Source organism: Cydia fagiglandana, chromosome 4 (assembly GCF_963556715.1).
Source record: "Cydia fagiglandana chromosome 4, ilCydFagi1.1, whole genome shotgun sequence".
Classification (NCBI taxonomy): domain Eukaryota; kingdom Metazoa; phylum Arthropoda; class Insecta; order Lepidoptera; family Tortricidae; genus Cydia; species Cydia fagiglandana.
This window is the reverse complement of record NC_085935.1, coordinates 12,109,251-12,127,141: the sequence shown is the minus strand read 5'-3', so window position 1 is coordinate 12,127,141 and position 17,891 is coordinate 12,109,251. Positions and strand designations below refer to the sequence as shown.

General features: G+C 36.6%; 1 protein-coding gene across 5 annotated transcripts in view; it reads right to left on the bottom strand.

Annotated features, from left to right (window-relative positions):
- LOC134663743 (tensin-2) overlaps positions 1–17,891 on the bottom strand; it is a 125,079-nt gene that overhangs the window by 56,813 nt on the left and 50,375 nt on the right. For 4 of the 5 annotated variants that reach the window (XM_063520216.1, XM_063520214.1, XM_063520215.1 and 1 more), the window contains one exon: positions 8,271–8,339. In XM_063520216.1, the coding sequence (XP_063376286.1) occupies positions 8,271–8,339 (69 nt within the window). Of the gene's footprint in view, positions 1–4,599; positions 5,001–8,270; positions 8,340–17,891 lie in introns of those variants that run through there. The other variant, XM_063520218.1, reaches the window with a different exon arrangement.

The following is a 17,891-nucleotide window of genomic DNA, read 5'->3' as shown; positions in this document are numbered from 1 at the left end:
ATCATTAGACATGCCATTAAGCAGCCGGATGTACTCGGAGTCAATTCAGAGAGCTTTGCATGTCAACAATAGGGTTTCAGATCCGGGTTGAAATGAACACTTTTCTAATGCTACCTACGTGTTTTAGAAAATGCGGAAGTTTTGTTGCTCTCGGATATTAGTTATTTAATGCAAAAATAACGATATATATTCAACACAAATAAAGTAATATCCTGCAATAATAAACAAAACTGTGATTTTATTCGCAAAAGTTTACTTACACCTATAGTAAGGCGTCACTGCTGTAAGGATGTAACTAGAAGTCCCCGTATCGACAAACGACAACGATTTGCCCGAAAACATAACCAATATGTATTGTAACGGTGAGACATGTTGATTCTCATGGGAAGGGTTAACTTGGGCTCGCATATGAAAGTCGTAATTTAGAGCTTTATATTAAGGGTATTAAGGTATGCTAAGTACGTTAACTCTACGCCATTTTTTTTGTAAGTACTTTTAATTATTGGAAGCGAACTGTGTCCGCATTAATTACTGGGACACCCATTAAATTAACGTTTTAGTAACACTTAACTCACCTACCTACCTATACATCTAACCACCGCTTGCATGATAATTGTGTGTATCTACGTTAATCATCTGCATTGACAAATAGGCAGTTACGGCAGAGCATCCAAAGAACACGAGCGTCTTTATAAAGATGCTTGTAATGCACGGGCCGTCTATTCTGCAGCACAAAACGTTCTACACAGGAACTATAACTAATTCAATAAGGCGCTAGTGATACGACTTCCAGGCTGAGTAACCTCATGACATAGATCTTACAATGGCATGCATGTAGGGACAATTTACAATAACATCATTTTAAATTTACTTCAGATACAAGTACCCATAATTATGAAAGCTAAACCTTTACTAATCATAGGAATACCAGTAAATATCAATAAATGAGAAAATATAACTTCATTTCATATTAGGGTCATTAAGTAAACGGTAGTCTGGAGTTGACAGGATTCTACATGGCCTATAGCTTACAAAACAGTTATACGTAAGTACCTATATGTTAAGTTTCAAAATCTCTGCTCTACATTGTGTGAAAATAGCACAGCGTATTAACGAGCAGGTAGATAAGATAATAAACATCCCACGTGTGCCGCAGCCTGCATCGTAGTCGCAGTATGTCGGTACATCCATCGATATTAAGCAACACACTTAACTAGCCACCGCTAGACCTTACCTAGTTGCTATAAGGTGTACGACTGGTCAGCGAACTGTGACAACATGGAGTCGATGGTACATCGGGGATCAAGTGCGTAGGCGCACATGCACTTAACATTTCGTTACTACTTTCGACACGTAGCGGCGTGATAAGCCGCCTCGAGGAATTAATAAAGTTATCCACGCCTCCAGCCGACCGCGCCGTTCCTAGACACGCTAAATTAGATTTGTTACACTGTTGAAAACGAACGACATCTCGTATTATCCTCCTTTCACGCTTTTGTAGTCACTCACTTCGTAGCTTTGTTGAACAAATTGGCATCAGATTGGGAAACATTTTAAAAGTTTTTGCTCTATGAAAGAATTATATATCTTGGACACCAGCCAAATTCTGCTACAATAAAGACTATTATCATTTTCAGTGTTTTGAATGTGCTATAGGTAGCCCTAATGCGCTTGTAAACACTAATATATTATGTTGTAATAGGTGCAGTGCTCAAACACATGTAAGCTCGTCGATATAATCGGAATGTATGTAGGCAGGTGGACACTGGAGCGCCTTATGTTTTCTTTTGCGGAGAAATCGTAAGACTTGGTGAGAGTTAAGAATGCTAAATACAATACACGCACATTCGTCCATGAAAATTTAAGATACCTAAATGGCTAGCTTCATTGTATTTGCACCTAAAAAGTTGACTAACCTTTAGTACCAATGTAATTTAGGTATATTAAGGTGACAGTCCATTTCCAACGACAGCTGCAATACTGTTCATTTTACTATGGAAATTGACAATGACAGCGACGCGTTCAGTACCGGTAGTGCAGCTGCGGTTATTAGAAATGGAATGTTACCATTAGTTGCCTATTCGAGATGTTGCGCTTAATATGCACACTGCGTTAACTTCAGTAAAGTTAGACTAAGAAATTAAACTATTAGCAGGTTCAATAATGTTTGCGCGATATAAATATGTAAATTTGGGGTTATGCAATTTATTGATGTACTTATCCCATTCAGCGCTAATCACGACACGTTTGCCTCTACGAAGCGTTTCCGCTACATACCGGGAAATTCCATGTTATTGGTTACGACGTAGCGTAGCTCCGTAACCGTAACCGTAGCTCAGCAGTGGATGTATTATTGGAAAATCATATGTAGTTTGTTTCTTTCGGTGTTAAATCGCATAGTTAAATACGAAAAGATATCAAGAAAACCGTTTATGTTATACGTATCCCTCTTAAATACCTGATCATTGAACATTCCAGACATGAAAAAATAACATAACAAACAAGTAAGTAGGTAAATAATAAACGGTATATTGTACAAAACAAGTAGATAGGAGAAGTAGATATTTCATAAATGATATCACATCAAAAGTGTGGTATGAAGAGATAAGTTGATTTTTCGACTACGTTAATTTGTTGCCTTACTAATTTAGTTTTCGAGTTCAGACAAATATTCGACCGTTTACCGAATTTTTTACGGTATTCTACCCTATTATTGACACCTCACCAACCTTCAAAATTATCTAAAGGCAGCAATCGTAACTTCCTAAAAAATAAGCAAAGTATCTATGAGTGGTGGTAGGTATTCCTTCGGTAAGCAAATACAATAAATAGTTCGTTCGTTTGTATAGTTAATAACATCGGACAGCTGTATATGCGTCATGTTCATGCATGTTGTTTTAAATGCGGTAACATAAAATTACACTGATGGGTAGGTATAGGTATGGACTATGACTTCTGTTTATTGCGTTTGACATTGACGAGCGGGTTTAACATCTGATGAATATCTTACATCAGTGCCGTACCGTACATAGGTCAAACTTTATGATTTTGTAATATGTATGAAATGTTATTGTTGTCCGTTTAAGAAGTTGATGTTGGCATAGTGACTACATGTTTTGAAACAGAACAACATTCATCGATTCCATCGTAGATATATTTAAGTTTTTATTTTAAGTATTTGTGACCGTTATCGAACTCGCTAAGTATTAAAGAAATATGTACTACCACAGAATAAATAATAGTACTAGGTACAGAAGACTCACTCTCTAACAAAACGCGTCTGTCACGATCAGCACAGATATGACCGCTAGATGGCGACAACGCCACGCGCGGCTTATGGCAAACCCCAAAATTGGGGTCGAACGGAAGTAGTTTTAGCTACCTGTAGCAAAGCGACGAAATCGCGGAGTGAGCCACGCCTGGTACTACGTACATACCTACTGAAGTAGAGAGAGACAACAAGAGTAGCTGAAGTTCATCTTAATTTAATGCACATTCAGTGAACTTATATTTATACACCTAAGAAGGTGTTACTAACATTTTAATTAGAGATGCAACGGATAGTTGTTTGGCCGGATGCCGGATACCGGATATTCGGCCTGACCATCGGCCGAAAATCCGGTATCCGGCCGCCGAATATACGGCCAGCGGAACTATACCTACATTTAGGATTTTCAGGAGCGCATTCTGATGGTTTGACCGGTTTCCTAGTAAACGTTCGCGCGGACTCATTTCTGGGTTCGAAATGAGTGCGCGTGCAAGTCAGTGGAATGATAACATTGTTTTAAAATAAGAAACAAGAACGATTATGACCGTGTCTGATTCTTAAATCCAATTTGTTTACTTCGATCCGTATCCGGTATCCGGCCGGATAGTAAAATAATGGCCGGATAGGCCGGATACCGGATAGTAACCGGATATCCGGTGCATCTCTAAATTTAATATTGGAATATGACCCTAGGATCAAACATTGCTAGGCAGTAGAAAAGATAGACTTAACTTAATACATGCTCAGAAAACGTAAATCATATGTGGTGCAATTTACACTTCCGGGCCGCATCAATGAGTGTCAGAAGACTAAATCTGGAATCAAAATGGAATTGCAAGAGGCTAAATAGCTGAAGGTAAACTGTCGTCGCGCTACGCGGCCCCCGGAGCGTCGCGACTCCGATAAGATAACCTTGCCTTTCAATTTACTTCGCACAGCACAGCGACGCTGCACACTACAAAAACTAACTGTAATAAAACTCTTATCAACTCCATGTTGAAACACTCCGCGGGTCAGCCAAACGCGCGTGCAATCACGAGCCCTTTCCTTATCACCTTATCAGCTAAGAATAAGAGCTTGATTGATACACGTTACTCCTATTAATGTACTCTTAAAACAAACCGAATATATATGGAATATTTTACGGCGAGCCATCTTCATCATTTTCATCTTAATAGATGAAGATTGACGAGGGACAAATTTAAAATTAATCTCGGGAGATAAGTTAAAAACAACGTCGGTGCGTGCTTTTGATAAAACAAACAAACGGGAGGGTAGATACAGCAAGGTGTATTGTCCAAAGGTGTGGGTCGAGTGGCTATGCTAGGTACCTCGTGCTCAAAGGGGTCGTCTGTGCGGGAAACCCGTTTCTGTTTATCTCCGCTGAACGACAGCCTCCTCTTGAACAACTTCATCTTTTAGACGTGGTCGCCGGCGGCGCTGCGCAAACGTCACTTCAGACGGGGAACCTCATTATTTTGCAGTGGAGCCACTTTAAACATTTTTGAAACTTGAAAACATCACTTAATATGCACTGAGTTCACTTTCTCGTACAGAAAATACTCGTGACTTAATTTTGAAGTGTTTTGGCGAGTTAATAGTGATTTTTGTTAAAACCGCTATACTGCCTGTATTTTCCCGCCTTTTATGTTGCCGCACGTGCGGAGTGCGGGTAGATGCGCGAGCACGCGCGTGGGTGGCTGCAGTGTACGGCCGAGTCGCGCGCCCGCCGCGCACTGCCGAGGCCCGCAGCGCCGTCACCGCGCCGCGCGCGTCACCTTCGCACGACGCGAACAGGAACCGGCATTCCCGCCCTCCAATATTTTTGCACAATAATCAACATCAACACCAATTTGTTTGCATTAAAGGCACTTTAACGGGTAAAGGTTGCAATATGAATTCATGTAAAATGCCATTCGTCATAATAATCACCAGTTAACGGTCAACTTTAAATAAACGACTAAACATTAGTACCTATTCAAATTTATGCAGACCACATTTTTCACGCACATATTTTTAGGTATGATTAACCAATCAATGAAAATAACGTTGCATAAAAAACCTTAACAAATTGTTTTGATGTTCTAGCCAGCCAATCAAAGCAACCGGTTTGCGCAAACCGTCTCTATATTCGGCTGAATGAACCCAGCATCCGTTGTTTCTATAAACAATGTTCTAAAATGGACAAATCAAAGTCGACCTGCGTTTGACATGTGTCAATTACCCGCATGAAACGTGCTCAGAGTAATAATATTATTGTAATGGGATTAAAGTGAACGAGCGGCTGTAGAGGTTAATCTGTAGTCACCCTTATGCCTGAATTAAATACGTTACAGAAATACTTTAATTTACTGATCTTTATGACGAGTATAGGTATTTAAGTATAAATAGTTGTGACAGGTCATGGTATTTAAAAATACTGTTTTTTTTAATAGATCTTCGTTAAATTTAATTGTTGTACTACTTGTACTGTACCATACGTGCTATACTAGATACTATAAATTATCTTCGTATAAAAATAGACTTCTAAATATTAAATCGATCGAATCGATATACTTTAGCTGCTCACTGATTTACGTCCCGAGTTAAAGAAAATTTACTTTCTATAAAGTATAAAACTAAACACTTAAAACGAAACTAAACTAAAACTAAACTAAACTATAAATATACTATAAACTTTTTTTTTAAATTTATTTTCGTGGTCTTCTCCGAGACCACGGGGAAAACGTCGTACTCGAAACATCGCGTATTTAACGCGATTAAGTTCTAATAAGTAACGCGAATAAGTAATTTTATTTTAATTCCTCATTGACTATAAAAAAGAAACAAATACGGGAAAACAAAAAATATCGTAACAATATCCTATTTTAAGCATTTAATAATATTGATATTCGATTAATTTACAATGAAAAGCTAGATTGACCGTTGTTTAATTGGCGAAGCTGCAGAACGTCTCAATAATCAATAAAAGCTAATGAATAATGGTTAACAGTCCTTGTCTGAAGGGCAAAACGTAGACATTTATCTCAATTAAAATGATCTTGTAAGCGCAGGAGGTTAAATTAAGGAAGAAATAATGCGTTTGCTTAATTGACCCTATAGTATGTAAGACGCCAATTGATTTGATCTTAGGTTTGAGCTTACTTTCCAGGCACCTAGATTTTCCTAATTAATGAGCATTTGTTAATGAGTTGTGCTTTTAATATTTAGAAAAAAATGCTTCTACAACAATTGCTGTGTCCCTTGTTTTTAATGTCACAAATAGACCTTTAAATATAATGATTGTTACATATTGGTAGAGTCGATTTCCATAAAATGCTTTAAATATTTGTTGGCCAAGTTAAAATAATCTCTAAACTGGACATGAGAATTCCGAAGCATCAAGTTTAAAGTTAAGGGTTAGTGATATTTGTTTAAGAGCAGGAAGAGAGAACCATGGAGGTCGGAATGTAGCGCCGAGCCGCGGAACAGTTAAATGTTTGAAGTGTCGTTAGCACTTTCTAAATCCTTGCCACAGCGTGCCTAAAACGGGGCACATGCTCCGATCAGCTTAAAGCATTGTAATTATTAATTAAACACGTCAACAGGTTGATTACTAGGTATTGTTGGATTTTTAAGTCATGGATCTTGCTATAAGCAACTATAAGTTTAATTTATTAACAAAAGGTCAGCACCGAAAATATTGTAAGGTCAATGTGGTTAACTCCGTCATAGGGACTTTTACGTACAGTCGTAGGAAAAAAACCATTTGCTTTTGATTGCTGAAACTAAAAGCAATCGCTGATTTGTCGACGAAATTATGAATGTTGTTCGTTGTTCGAGAAAAACGCTAGTGGACGGAATAGAGCCTATGACGAAATTAGCCACTTTAACCTTAGTAATCTTTTTGTTAAGGTAGGAAGTAGCCTTATGATTCTTATGAATACAGGTCCTATTTTGCAAGTTCCACTAAAAACATCACGTTTATTATTAATACCTACATTTTGAAACAATTTGATTGGGACCTAGAATAGACTAAATGCTTTGGTCGCGGCAGAAATTTTAATCTAAGCGAAAACATAGTACCTATGTAATTACTTATTCCATTAAAATTGTACCATTATTCAGTCTATAAAACATTATTACAGATGAACACTCGACCGTGATTTCCAAGCAATTTACTTAACGGGTAAGGCGAAAATAATGTGAAATAATGGTCGGAACAGGCCGGGAGTTTTCCCGAGTGGTGTGAAAATTAAACCGACGCGTGAGTGCCTGCGCCGACTCCGGGTCGTGCCACTTTCTTGTTCACGTCCCATAATCATAATCATAATGGGGAGTAATATCAGCAATTTCCAGCCCCTTATATCAGTCATATCTCGCAGCTCGTATCTGCGAATATTTTTGAGCGGAAAGTTAATAACCTCACTCTTTGAGGTGCCTCCGATAATAGTCATTGCAGACTCATTTATACGACATTTTGACGGAATAATTGGTGATTAAATGCCTTTTATGGTCGGGTAAGGCAGAGCATGGTTTACTTGTACATTATCCCTTTAAAACTTCATTAACTGCGTTTATTTTTACATAATTAACCAGGTATGGTTATAATAATAACGGTTGGTTTCATTAAACCTCAAAAGCTTACTTCCAAAGAATGTATACTTACATATAACATACATATACGAATCAAGGTTTATTTATAATATAAGATACTAGTTAATCTATAGGAAATTTTTTTTAGACTAATATGATCATTAATCAACGTGGAATTTATAAATGAAAGTGGATAGACTCTGTGTCAGCGCAAAAAAATATTATATTAATATTTTCTTACCTCAAGACTCTTTTTTGATCACGGGAAAAATCTCGATCGTTTAGTTAGTGCGATCTTTTTTGAGATGAAATAAAGTTGATACGTACTACATTTCTTTTTAGACAATACTGTAAATGCTGTAATTGATAGCGGGTACTGTCGAGTCGCAGTTTAGCTTTATTAAAGGTGTAATTACTAATTACTTACAGGATTTTGTAGTTGAGCTAGTATCTGCGCAGTATTGGCGGGGTCTGCCAACTCCACGGCTCCGGACACCTGGAACAAACAGTCCTCGCTCTATTAAACGGGTCAACTGCTCCCTGCGGGGACAACACGACGGAAAGATATCTGGGTATGGGCACCATATATCTTGTAAACTATAGGCATGTTGACAATTTTTTAGAACTGTATTCATTTTATAGATAGACACGTAATTATTACAAAAAAAAATATGAAAATTTTTTATTCCTTAATTTTAAACACTAATTAGAGCTTAATTAGTTTAGTGTTTAAAGTTTGAGCCTAAACGCTCCAAGCTGTCACGTGACGTCACCAACAGATAAATAAACAAACTGCTGCCAAAATGTCAGTCCTAGCGTAGATCAAAAGCTGTAGTATTTAATTTATCTCCCTTTCTAAAAGATAAGTATTACGTAAATATATAAGCTAAAATAATGAACAACAAGTTTTACATGTCTTATGCAGTGCCTATGTGTAAAAGAACAACAATCAAGAGCCTACAGTATAAAACAAATATTTGTGACATGATACTTACGTTGCAGTTACGAATTTTGACTTGAATGATATTGTTAATTGCGCACTATATGTATACATATTACGTTCAGCGATGATAAAAACATTTCAAAAATGAATCACAATAACTGCTTTCACATAAAAACACTTACAGTTACAATTTAAGATGAATTATTATGATACAACTAAAATTTTGAATGTAAATATAGCGGGCTCAGATATAACTTTTTAAATTTTTTTTTTGTTTCCGACAGCCCACGTGGCAATGATAGTTCCATTCAGCCAAATTATTAAAAAGATTTTTTGTGAAATATCGTATTATATAGCATTTTATTTATTAAATAACAAATACATATATACTATATGTCATGTAATAATATTTTTTGTACGTAATAAATGTCTATTGTAGAAATAAAAAATACATACAGTTTTTGAACATCCAAACTCTTTGGTGGTATCGTATGGATTACGGTCAGGTTTGACGACTTGTCTGTGGTGTTTCTCATGTCATGACGTCACGCGCTCCGATTGGCGTTTACAGTCACGTGATACTGGGCATTATTTTAAATACTTTTGATTATTTTTATTTAATTTATTACGCATATTTACACTTGCAAAATATGATTTTCAGCATTCTAATATTCCCTGCTATGGTAAAAACATAACATGGTAAATATTCGCGATTCATGTCAACATGCTTATTGCAAATTACTATAGCTCTCCTCACTCTTCACTTTTTTTCATTTACTTTTCTTATTCACAGAGCCTAAGGTAAACTGGAAGAGATACCTCAAAGGGTTAAGTTCGCCTTTGTACTAACCTCTTCCTCATTGCAAGTTACTTAAATTACATAATAATATTTTTCGCCAATATACTCGGAAATATTCACTATTGTAGTAAAAATAGTACGGGAAGATCTTCTTTATGGTCAAAATCAAATGAAAGACATTCAAAGCAGTGTTGTTCTGTTTTTTTTTTTACTGTGACAAGCAATATCCGTCAGTGGAAAAGAGCGGCAAATTAAAAAAATCTATGCGCGAAGGATAAAATTTGAATTTCGAGCCTTTTTCTTCTGACAAAGTATTGTTAAGTATTTACCTACTTTTTTAAAATATGTACCCACTAAGAAAAATGCAAACAGCCAATTATTATAGCCGCAGGTCACATGCCTCGTCTACACGACCCGGTAAGCAATCATTTCAATCTATAGGATAGAGTGAGATAGTAAGATAAACGGCCTTACATGTGTCGTTCTAACAAGACCGTCGTATATGATCGTGCGAATACTGCTTACTAAAACCAAAGACTATAGGTACTTATACTTTTTTTAAGGATCTCATGCGTGCACATGCAGCTTATAATGCACGATTATATATTGAGTGAACGAATATTGAATGGTATTGAATGGCAAAATACGTTGTGCCTTTAATTTTTAGGGTTCCGTACAGAAACGTTCGGGACCCTATTATTACTAAGACGCCGCTGTCCGTCCGTACCGGTTTTTTGCGTAATTGTACGGAACCCTTCTTGCGCGAGTCTGACTCGCACTTGGCCGGTTTTATTAAAAAAGTATTAAAGAGAGATATTGTTTTTGACGTTATTGATCGTAAAGGTTCAATTTGTGTTCGAGTGTGTGAAAAAAAATTAAGATTGTGGACCGGTAAACATCATTACAGCATGAAAAAATTCAGCTAATTTTCTCTATATACCGAAGAAGTTGCGATTCAACTTTTTCTCAATTTATGAACGCTTTCAATAGTTCACAGGAAACTTAAGTATATAAACTAATGTACCTAAATAACCACGGCACCCATATGATGTCATTAATTACGTCATCAATGCCAACCTCCTCATTAACTTTAATCATATGACATCGCACACCGACTCCGCTATCATCACCGCAAATAGATCCGCAGATATATCAAATATGTAGGTGCAGAACAGACGCTGCCGCTGAGCCGACCTTGCTCTACTATTCTTATTTGCGATTCAGCCTTGCCAAAACTCTCCTGTTGTGGAATATTGTATTGCGCTTTAAAAGGTATGGTATAAAATTTTCTCAAATGGAAATGCATTTTTCGTGAATCGTCTAGGTGGTACAAAGTTTACGATCGGTCGGTAAATATTCCTGTTTATAATATAATAAGTAGAATATTAATACACACTGATAATGATAATGTAAGCTGGCAAGCAATGCTAAATGCATGTACTCGTATCTGACAAGTGTGGTGTTATTCTTATTAGATTAGTTTAAAAAATAATCTATAATATTTATTTTATCAATAAACCTTTAATATTAAAGACAGTTAGATACATCAAATTTTAGGTGTTGTAGTTTTACATTAGTTAAATAGGGGATTGGGGTAAATATTTTAATTATCGGTACTTGGAAAATGCTCAGACTTTCCTCGCATTGAACAAAGTGTTCATAAATTGTTTAACGTGCTTAAATAAGTAATCAACACTATAAGAGGAAAACCATTAAAAGAGTACCTACCTACTCTCCGATTATGTATTTGATATTAGTTCCACTAGTTGGTCCTGAAACTGGACTCGCGAGACCAATGAGGATACTTATACGATTAGGTTGCGCGTGCGCAAATCAGTTCGCCCAAGGGCTGCAATTTGTAGCTATTGTCTATTATCGCGATATCTCTCCATTAGTCATAATGCCGTGCTCTATGGTTTTATGTTACAGCATTCTCGTATATCGTTAAAATGTTTATGTTGATTTCACCCGCAACCCACCAATAAGTTCATTTAATCTACATATCAATCGCATCATCACAGTTTACAAGAAACAAACACCTAACGGTATTATTATTAGGGATGTACCGACTAGTCGCCGACTAGTCGGGAAAGCCGACTATCCGGCCACATTTGTAGTCGGTGATTAGTCGGCGACTAGTCGGCAAAAATGGCCGATTAGTCGGCACTTTATTAGTGAAAGAAAAACAGAAAAAATGAAACCAACAGTCAATATTTAGCATATTATGTCTATTTTACCAAAATACCTATTCAGGGTGTGAAAACTTTTCTTCATATAATTGACCGTTTGATCGTTATCGTATGGTGGTGGTGGCTGGTGTTTTCTTCTACAGGCCGATCTCAACTGATTCTCGTGTAATTTCATGGCCAAATTCTATACTTAAAGGATTTTATTATAATTCAGTTTTTATTAATGTTATTGCAAATTTTAGAGACTTATAAACAGGGCACGTTGCTCGTAAAAACGCTGACCACAGGGGATAGGTTCTTAACTGGCGACTACGTACGAGAAATAGAGCCTTGGAAATACCTCCTACAAGTTGTACCTACTGACGATCGCAAAATAAAAGAAAGACAGAAATTGAACGAGGATTCCTGTGCTAGGTCTTTGAACCTGTAGAGAACACCTTTTAGCCAAGCTAATAAGTATATGAATTGCGCAACCAATAAAAGAGCAAAACTATTGTTTTTCACCTAAACTTATACGAAACTAATAATCTGGCCGACTAGCCGACTAGTCGGCCGACTAATCGGCCATTCGAGCGCCGATTAGTCGGCTAGTCGGCTAGTCGGCCAAATCAATAGTCGGTACATCACTAATTATTATTCTACATTTTCCTATTTGGCCTGAAGCGACTCTCTATAGCCGTTTGACTTAATTCAGAGTTTCTTGTAGAATAATAAGTAAACAACCGGTTTATAAGCAATCACTGCATCACCGCACCTGAGATTTATATCCAACACATCCTTCACGGAATCTGCGGGAGAATTTCTAAAGGCATATTCAGAATAAATTATAGTATTCGCAGGTGCTTGGCATTCGCTAGTCGCTCGGTACATTATGGTACACCATTACTCGCCGTCTGCTCTGTAGGTGAAACTTCGGGAAATTTATGCATATTGAAAAACACATTGTTTATGGTAAACAGTACGTTGTTGTACGGTATCGCGAATACCGTTGCTGACCACAAGTTTGTTTTAATGCAAATTATGGACTTGATTTTCAGCTTTAGAAATACGAAATAGGTACGTAGCCGGTTAGTTGTAGGTACTTACTATATACATAGGTATTTCCGTAAATACTGATGATGGCGAAACGGTTATGCTATTAATGACATAATGACGGGTGAAGTAGGTATAGAGAAAACTTTCTTAGCATCAGAAGAGAAACTGGGAGGGCTTGTGTCACACAATCTGATTGACTGACAAATTATTAATTTAACCATATACTAGTATTTCGTTAGTTATTCAAAGGTGTATATAAAAACATTCTTATGGTATTCTTTATATTGACAAGCTTTGAGTGTAGGAAATGGGCAGAGAGACTTTAACGACCAATGCAGTCGCGTTTCCACATTGGCAAACGTTATGAACCCGACTCCACGTAACCTTGAACTTCATAATAAGTAAGGAATATTGTACATTATTATTTTGATAAATTATTTAAGATAATGCCTTAAGACAATAAAGATGAATAAAAATTTAAATTCCAGTAATTAATCTATGATCTCAGAAATATATAAACAAATACATCAGACTTCGCGATGTATATAGTAGATATTACCTGCAGCAAACTAATAAAAGGCGAATTGTAATTGGAGCCGCGTTCAGAGAGCTACAACACGGCAGGTAATTGCTACCCGCTCCATACCGAACAGTCGGAAACGGAAAATATTTTCCACCAATACATATCTACCAATTAAACTTCCAGGTTTCAGTGGAACAAAATTTGGAACTGATTAATTTTCTAAAGTTTATTTGTTTGAAAATGTAAAACAGGAGCTGAACCTTTGTGTCTGAAAGATTGTGAAAAATCTGACGTAATTAACAGTACGGGGCCATCTTATCGAGTCGGTTAAACACGCGGTTACCATACCCGATATAATCGGCCCGATTCGAACTTTAAGATACGTCAATTAATAGATCTAGAAACGATATGGATTAGCTGTCTCAGTGTCAAAAGTGACGTTTTTGTTTGAAGATACGTCAGTATCGGCCCGAATGATATGAAAATATTTCAAAACTAATATTTTCCGTTTATTCATAATTCAGATTAATCTCTAAAAGTTCCTAAATCAAATTTGCACGAGCGACGCTGAGCCTATAAAGATAAACTAAAGTACGAGTACGATTCGGTTGAAGTTGATTCAAGTACCTAATTATTTATAACAATAGACTGCGAGGACCATTTTAGGATTACACAAAGTGATTAACGCCGAAATATGACGAACAAATCAATAACTAACCAGCTATTATATATTTCTGTTACCATCTGATAGTCAGATTGTAACTGCAGAAATTGGAGGTGTTTATTATGTACCTTACCTACAGTTGAAGTCAAATAAGTATATGTTATTTTACAAAAGTGTAAACACATCTTTGGACGTCGTTTGTACCCCATCCCGTTAGCTTAGCCGATGAAGCAATTGTGTGAACTTGATCGGCTTACTACTGAATACTAACAATGAAAAAAGCGTAACTAGAAATGTGGACGAAACGTATTACGGACATCTCTCACGGCCGGACATTTACAAATCGAGCCACTAATAACATTCACCGAAATGAGAAACCATGCTGTATATTATCATTACGGGGAATGGCACTTTAACGAAGATAAGGCGTGAACTTAATGAAACGTCCTTCCTAGTAGAAAGTGAGAATACTTATCTACATACGTATTGCCCAATCCCAGGTTAAATTTTAACTTTACCACTACGCCGGTTTGGCGCGATGTGTGTGGGTTTAAAATCCAATTGCTTTATTCATAAAATTTAATCTACCTAAATTCCTAATGATGGGTAACGGTATCGCAGTAACATATTTTGATGTTTAAATACCAATTCGGTTCGATCTATACCCTTTATTCTCTAACATGGACCTTTAACTCTATCCTTGTGCCATTTGCCTGGTTTAGGTACCGCCTATCAATCTATTTAATTTGTTATTTACATTTTTTTGTCTACGCTCTTATTTAAATAGCACCTAATGCTTATCCAATGTATAGTACCTACCTGCCTACTAACGTAGATAAATTGAACATAATGTAATAAGGGCGATTTAGCCTAAATGATTACTCAGCTTAGAGCCAAATTAGAAACCCGACCGAAGGCGCATTTTAAGACCTTATAATATGTTTTGAGTTTTTGAAGTTTAATATCGCCCTTGTTTTACACAATGTACTTATTTAACATTTGACGGTATTATATAAAACTTTTACCTACAAATATGGCTACCCAAAATAATACAGTAAAATTATACATTTTGCGTTTGCGTCAAATCCGGTAGTTCTGATTTTTTGCAGGCTTGTTTATGATGTTAGCCCAATGAATAAACCAAGTTTGTGACCTCGAGCGCCGAACGCAACTTTGTCAAAAATCGAATAAACCGCAATTTTTTTTAGATTAGGGCGATTATAACCCGATAATTTTCCGAGATAAAGCCTTTCAAAATTTTATAATTATACATCAGTTCTTAGCTATAATATAAGGGTTTGGTAGGTAATTTATATGGAATTCATCACCGCCACGTTCTAAAAAATATTTATATTCCATTTAAAAAATGTATGAGTGCCTATTTTGAGAAAAAAAATTTTTATGGAAAATTAATATTTTGTAGAACGTGGCGGTGATGAATTCCATATAAATTACCTACCAAACCCTTATATTATAGCTAAGAACTGATGTAAAATTATAAAATTTTGAAAGGTTTTATCTCGGAAAATATTAGATGTACAGAGACAATTCTAGTGTCTTATTGTAGCAAATTTTTCCTACTTTAAAAACACCCTAGGAAGTTACTACCAAAAACTAGTTCTTTAGGGTTATAATCGCCCAAATCTAAAAAATATTGCGGTTTATTCGATTTTTGACAAAGTTGCGTTCGGCGCTCGAGGTCACAAACTTGGATTATTCATTGGGCCAACATCATAAACATGCCTGCAAAAAATCAGAACTACCGGATTTGACGCAAAAGAGCCAGGTTACAAAATTCGACAAAGTTACTGGATTAAAAGCTTAGTAAATACTTAAATAATTTTACTAATGTTATAATAACAAATGAAACAATGGTTTCATAGATTTCCTATATTTATACAGTTAGGTACTGTTGTAATGTTAACATCTTACTTTCAACAAGCAGAATTCAATCCTTTTATTTTTCATGTCAGGAAATGCTTTTCTTTCAAGGTCTATAAAAGTGAAGGAATTTCAAGTAATATTTTAAAAACAAAAGATTAAAGAATGCCATCAAAATAAAAGCACCCTGTCTTTTTTCTTTACAGTATCTTCGCAGTAACTTTAAGCATGGGCATGGGTTAAAGTATCCACTCGTTGAAGACAACTTACGACACTTACGACTGCAGGAAAATGCATTTCATTCCCCCGTATTAGACTCGTGTCGGGCACTCCAGTTGTCTGCCGCATTCAGTGTTGCCAACTGGGATTATTATGCCAAAGATTTTTGAAACACCTATGCTAAAAAAATGCTAAAATATCACTTGAAATTAGACACTTAAAACACACACTTTTTTCAAATTTACTGCCTTTTTCTACTGACAAGATCTGCTTGACCAACTTTATATAGTCCGTTGACGTCCATCCGTCCGCAAAAGTCAAAATTTATATGAAAATATGAACCACATAAGGCGATGGCGCATATTGTTGCTGCCAAGTTGGTGCAAACTTGGCTTAAACTAAATTATGCTAAAAAAATATCATCATCATCATCATCTCAGCCTATATACGTCCCACTGCTGGGCACAGGCCTCCTCTCGAGCGCGAGAGGGCTTGGGCTATAGTCCCCACGCTAGCCCAATGCGGATTGGGGACTTCACATACACCTTTGAATTTCTTCGCAGATGTATGCAGGTTTCCTCACGATGTTTTCCTTCACCGAAAAGCGACTGGTAAATATCAAATGATATTTCGTACATAAGTTCCGAAAAACTCATTTTAAAAAATATGCCAGATGCTAAATAGAAAATTTTGGTGCCAAAGCGAATGAAAATATGCCAGATCTGGCATCATTTATGCCAAGTTGCCAACACTGGCCGCATTGCCGGTAAAATAAACCTATTTAAGAACCACTCCTAGCCCCATGAGGCGTTCGGCACGGCCCCATTTCTGTTGATCGACTGCAGACCCCCACTTACTGATTGTTTATTAGGTCGATCAGGAAATCGCGAAGTTAATACCGGCCAGTTTATTTTCATAGTTCTTGAAGCTTTTACCGGTTACGCATGGCACGAACCGAGACGGCTAAACCAGAGCGCGATTGATGAATGACGAATCAAAGACTAGAAGTAGTATAGATTAGCTACGTAAGTAGTACGGTAAAGTTTGTAACGATTTCTACGCGGACGAAGACGCAGGCGGTATATGTCTATAACGACATGTACTTATTGATTAGCCTGTTTTATCCAACGAAAGCAACATAAAAAGCTTTAAAAGTGAAATAAAACCTACACTTTGAACTCTCACTACTTGGAAGTTCAGTTCAGACTTATTATTAAGATCACAAACTCCGAGCGGTGATAATAAGGTTTTTATGTAATACAGTCGTCATTTTTTGTCTGTAATTAAAGCGAACGTATAATTTTCATTTCCGTCCGCTTGTAGTATGATGCGTCGGCGTCAAGTCACAATTTGTAGCATGTTGTTATAATTACACGGTAAGTGCGGGCCCACCGCCGCGCCGCCGTTCTGCAGCCCTCCGATTCACATTATGACTATGACAAACCAATTTCGAAACGTTCTCTTATGCAATGCAAGGTTTTTACCTTCTATATGTAGAAATACAAAATAACGTCGCACAAAAGAAAACTAAAACTAGGTATGTTATCCTACTATTGTTATAAAGGTTCTTGACAGCGGGGTAAAACTTTAATTCACTAGCATGCAACAAATGACACAATATGGGTATCTACATTATAATAAATCTTTAATCACACTTACCAAAATGTATTTTTTTTAACATTACGGGCGGAATTGCCAGATTATTTTAGTTACGATCTGCGTTTGAATTAAAAACATTATTTTAGCACTCTTGTCCACGTTCGTTCCGCATTAATAACGATGTTTTTAACGAGGC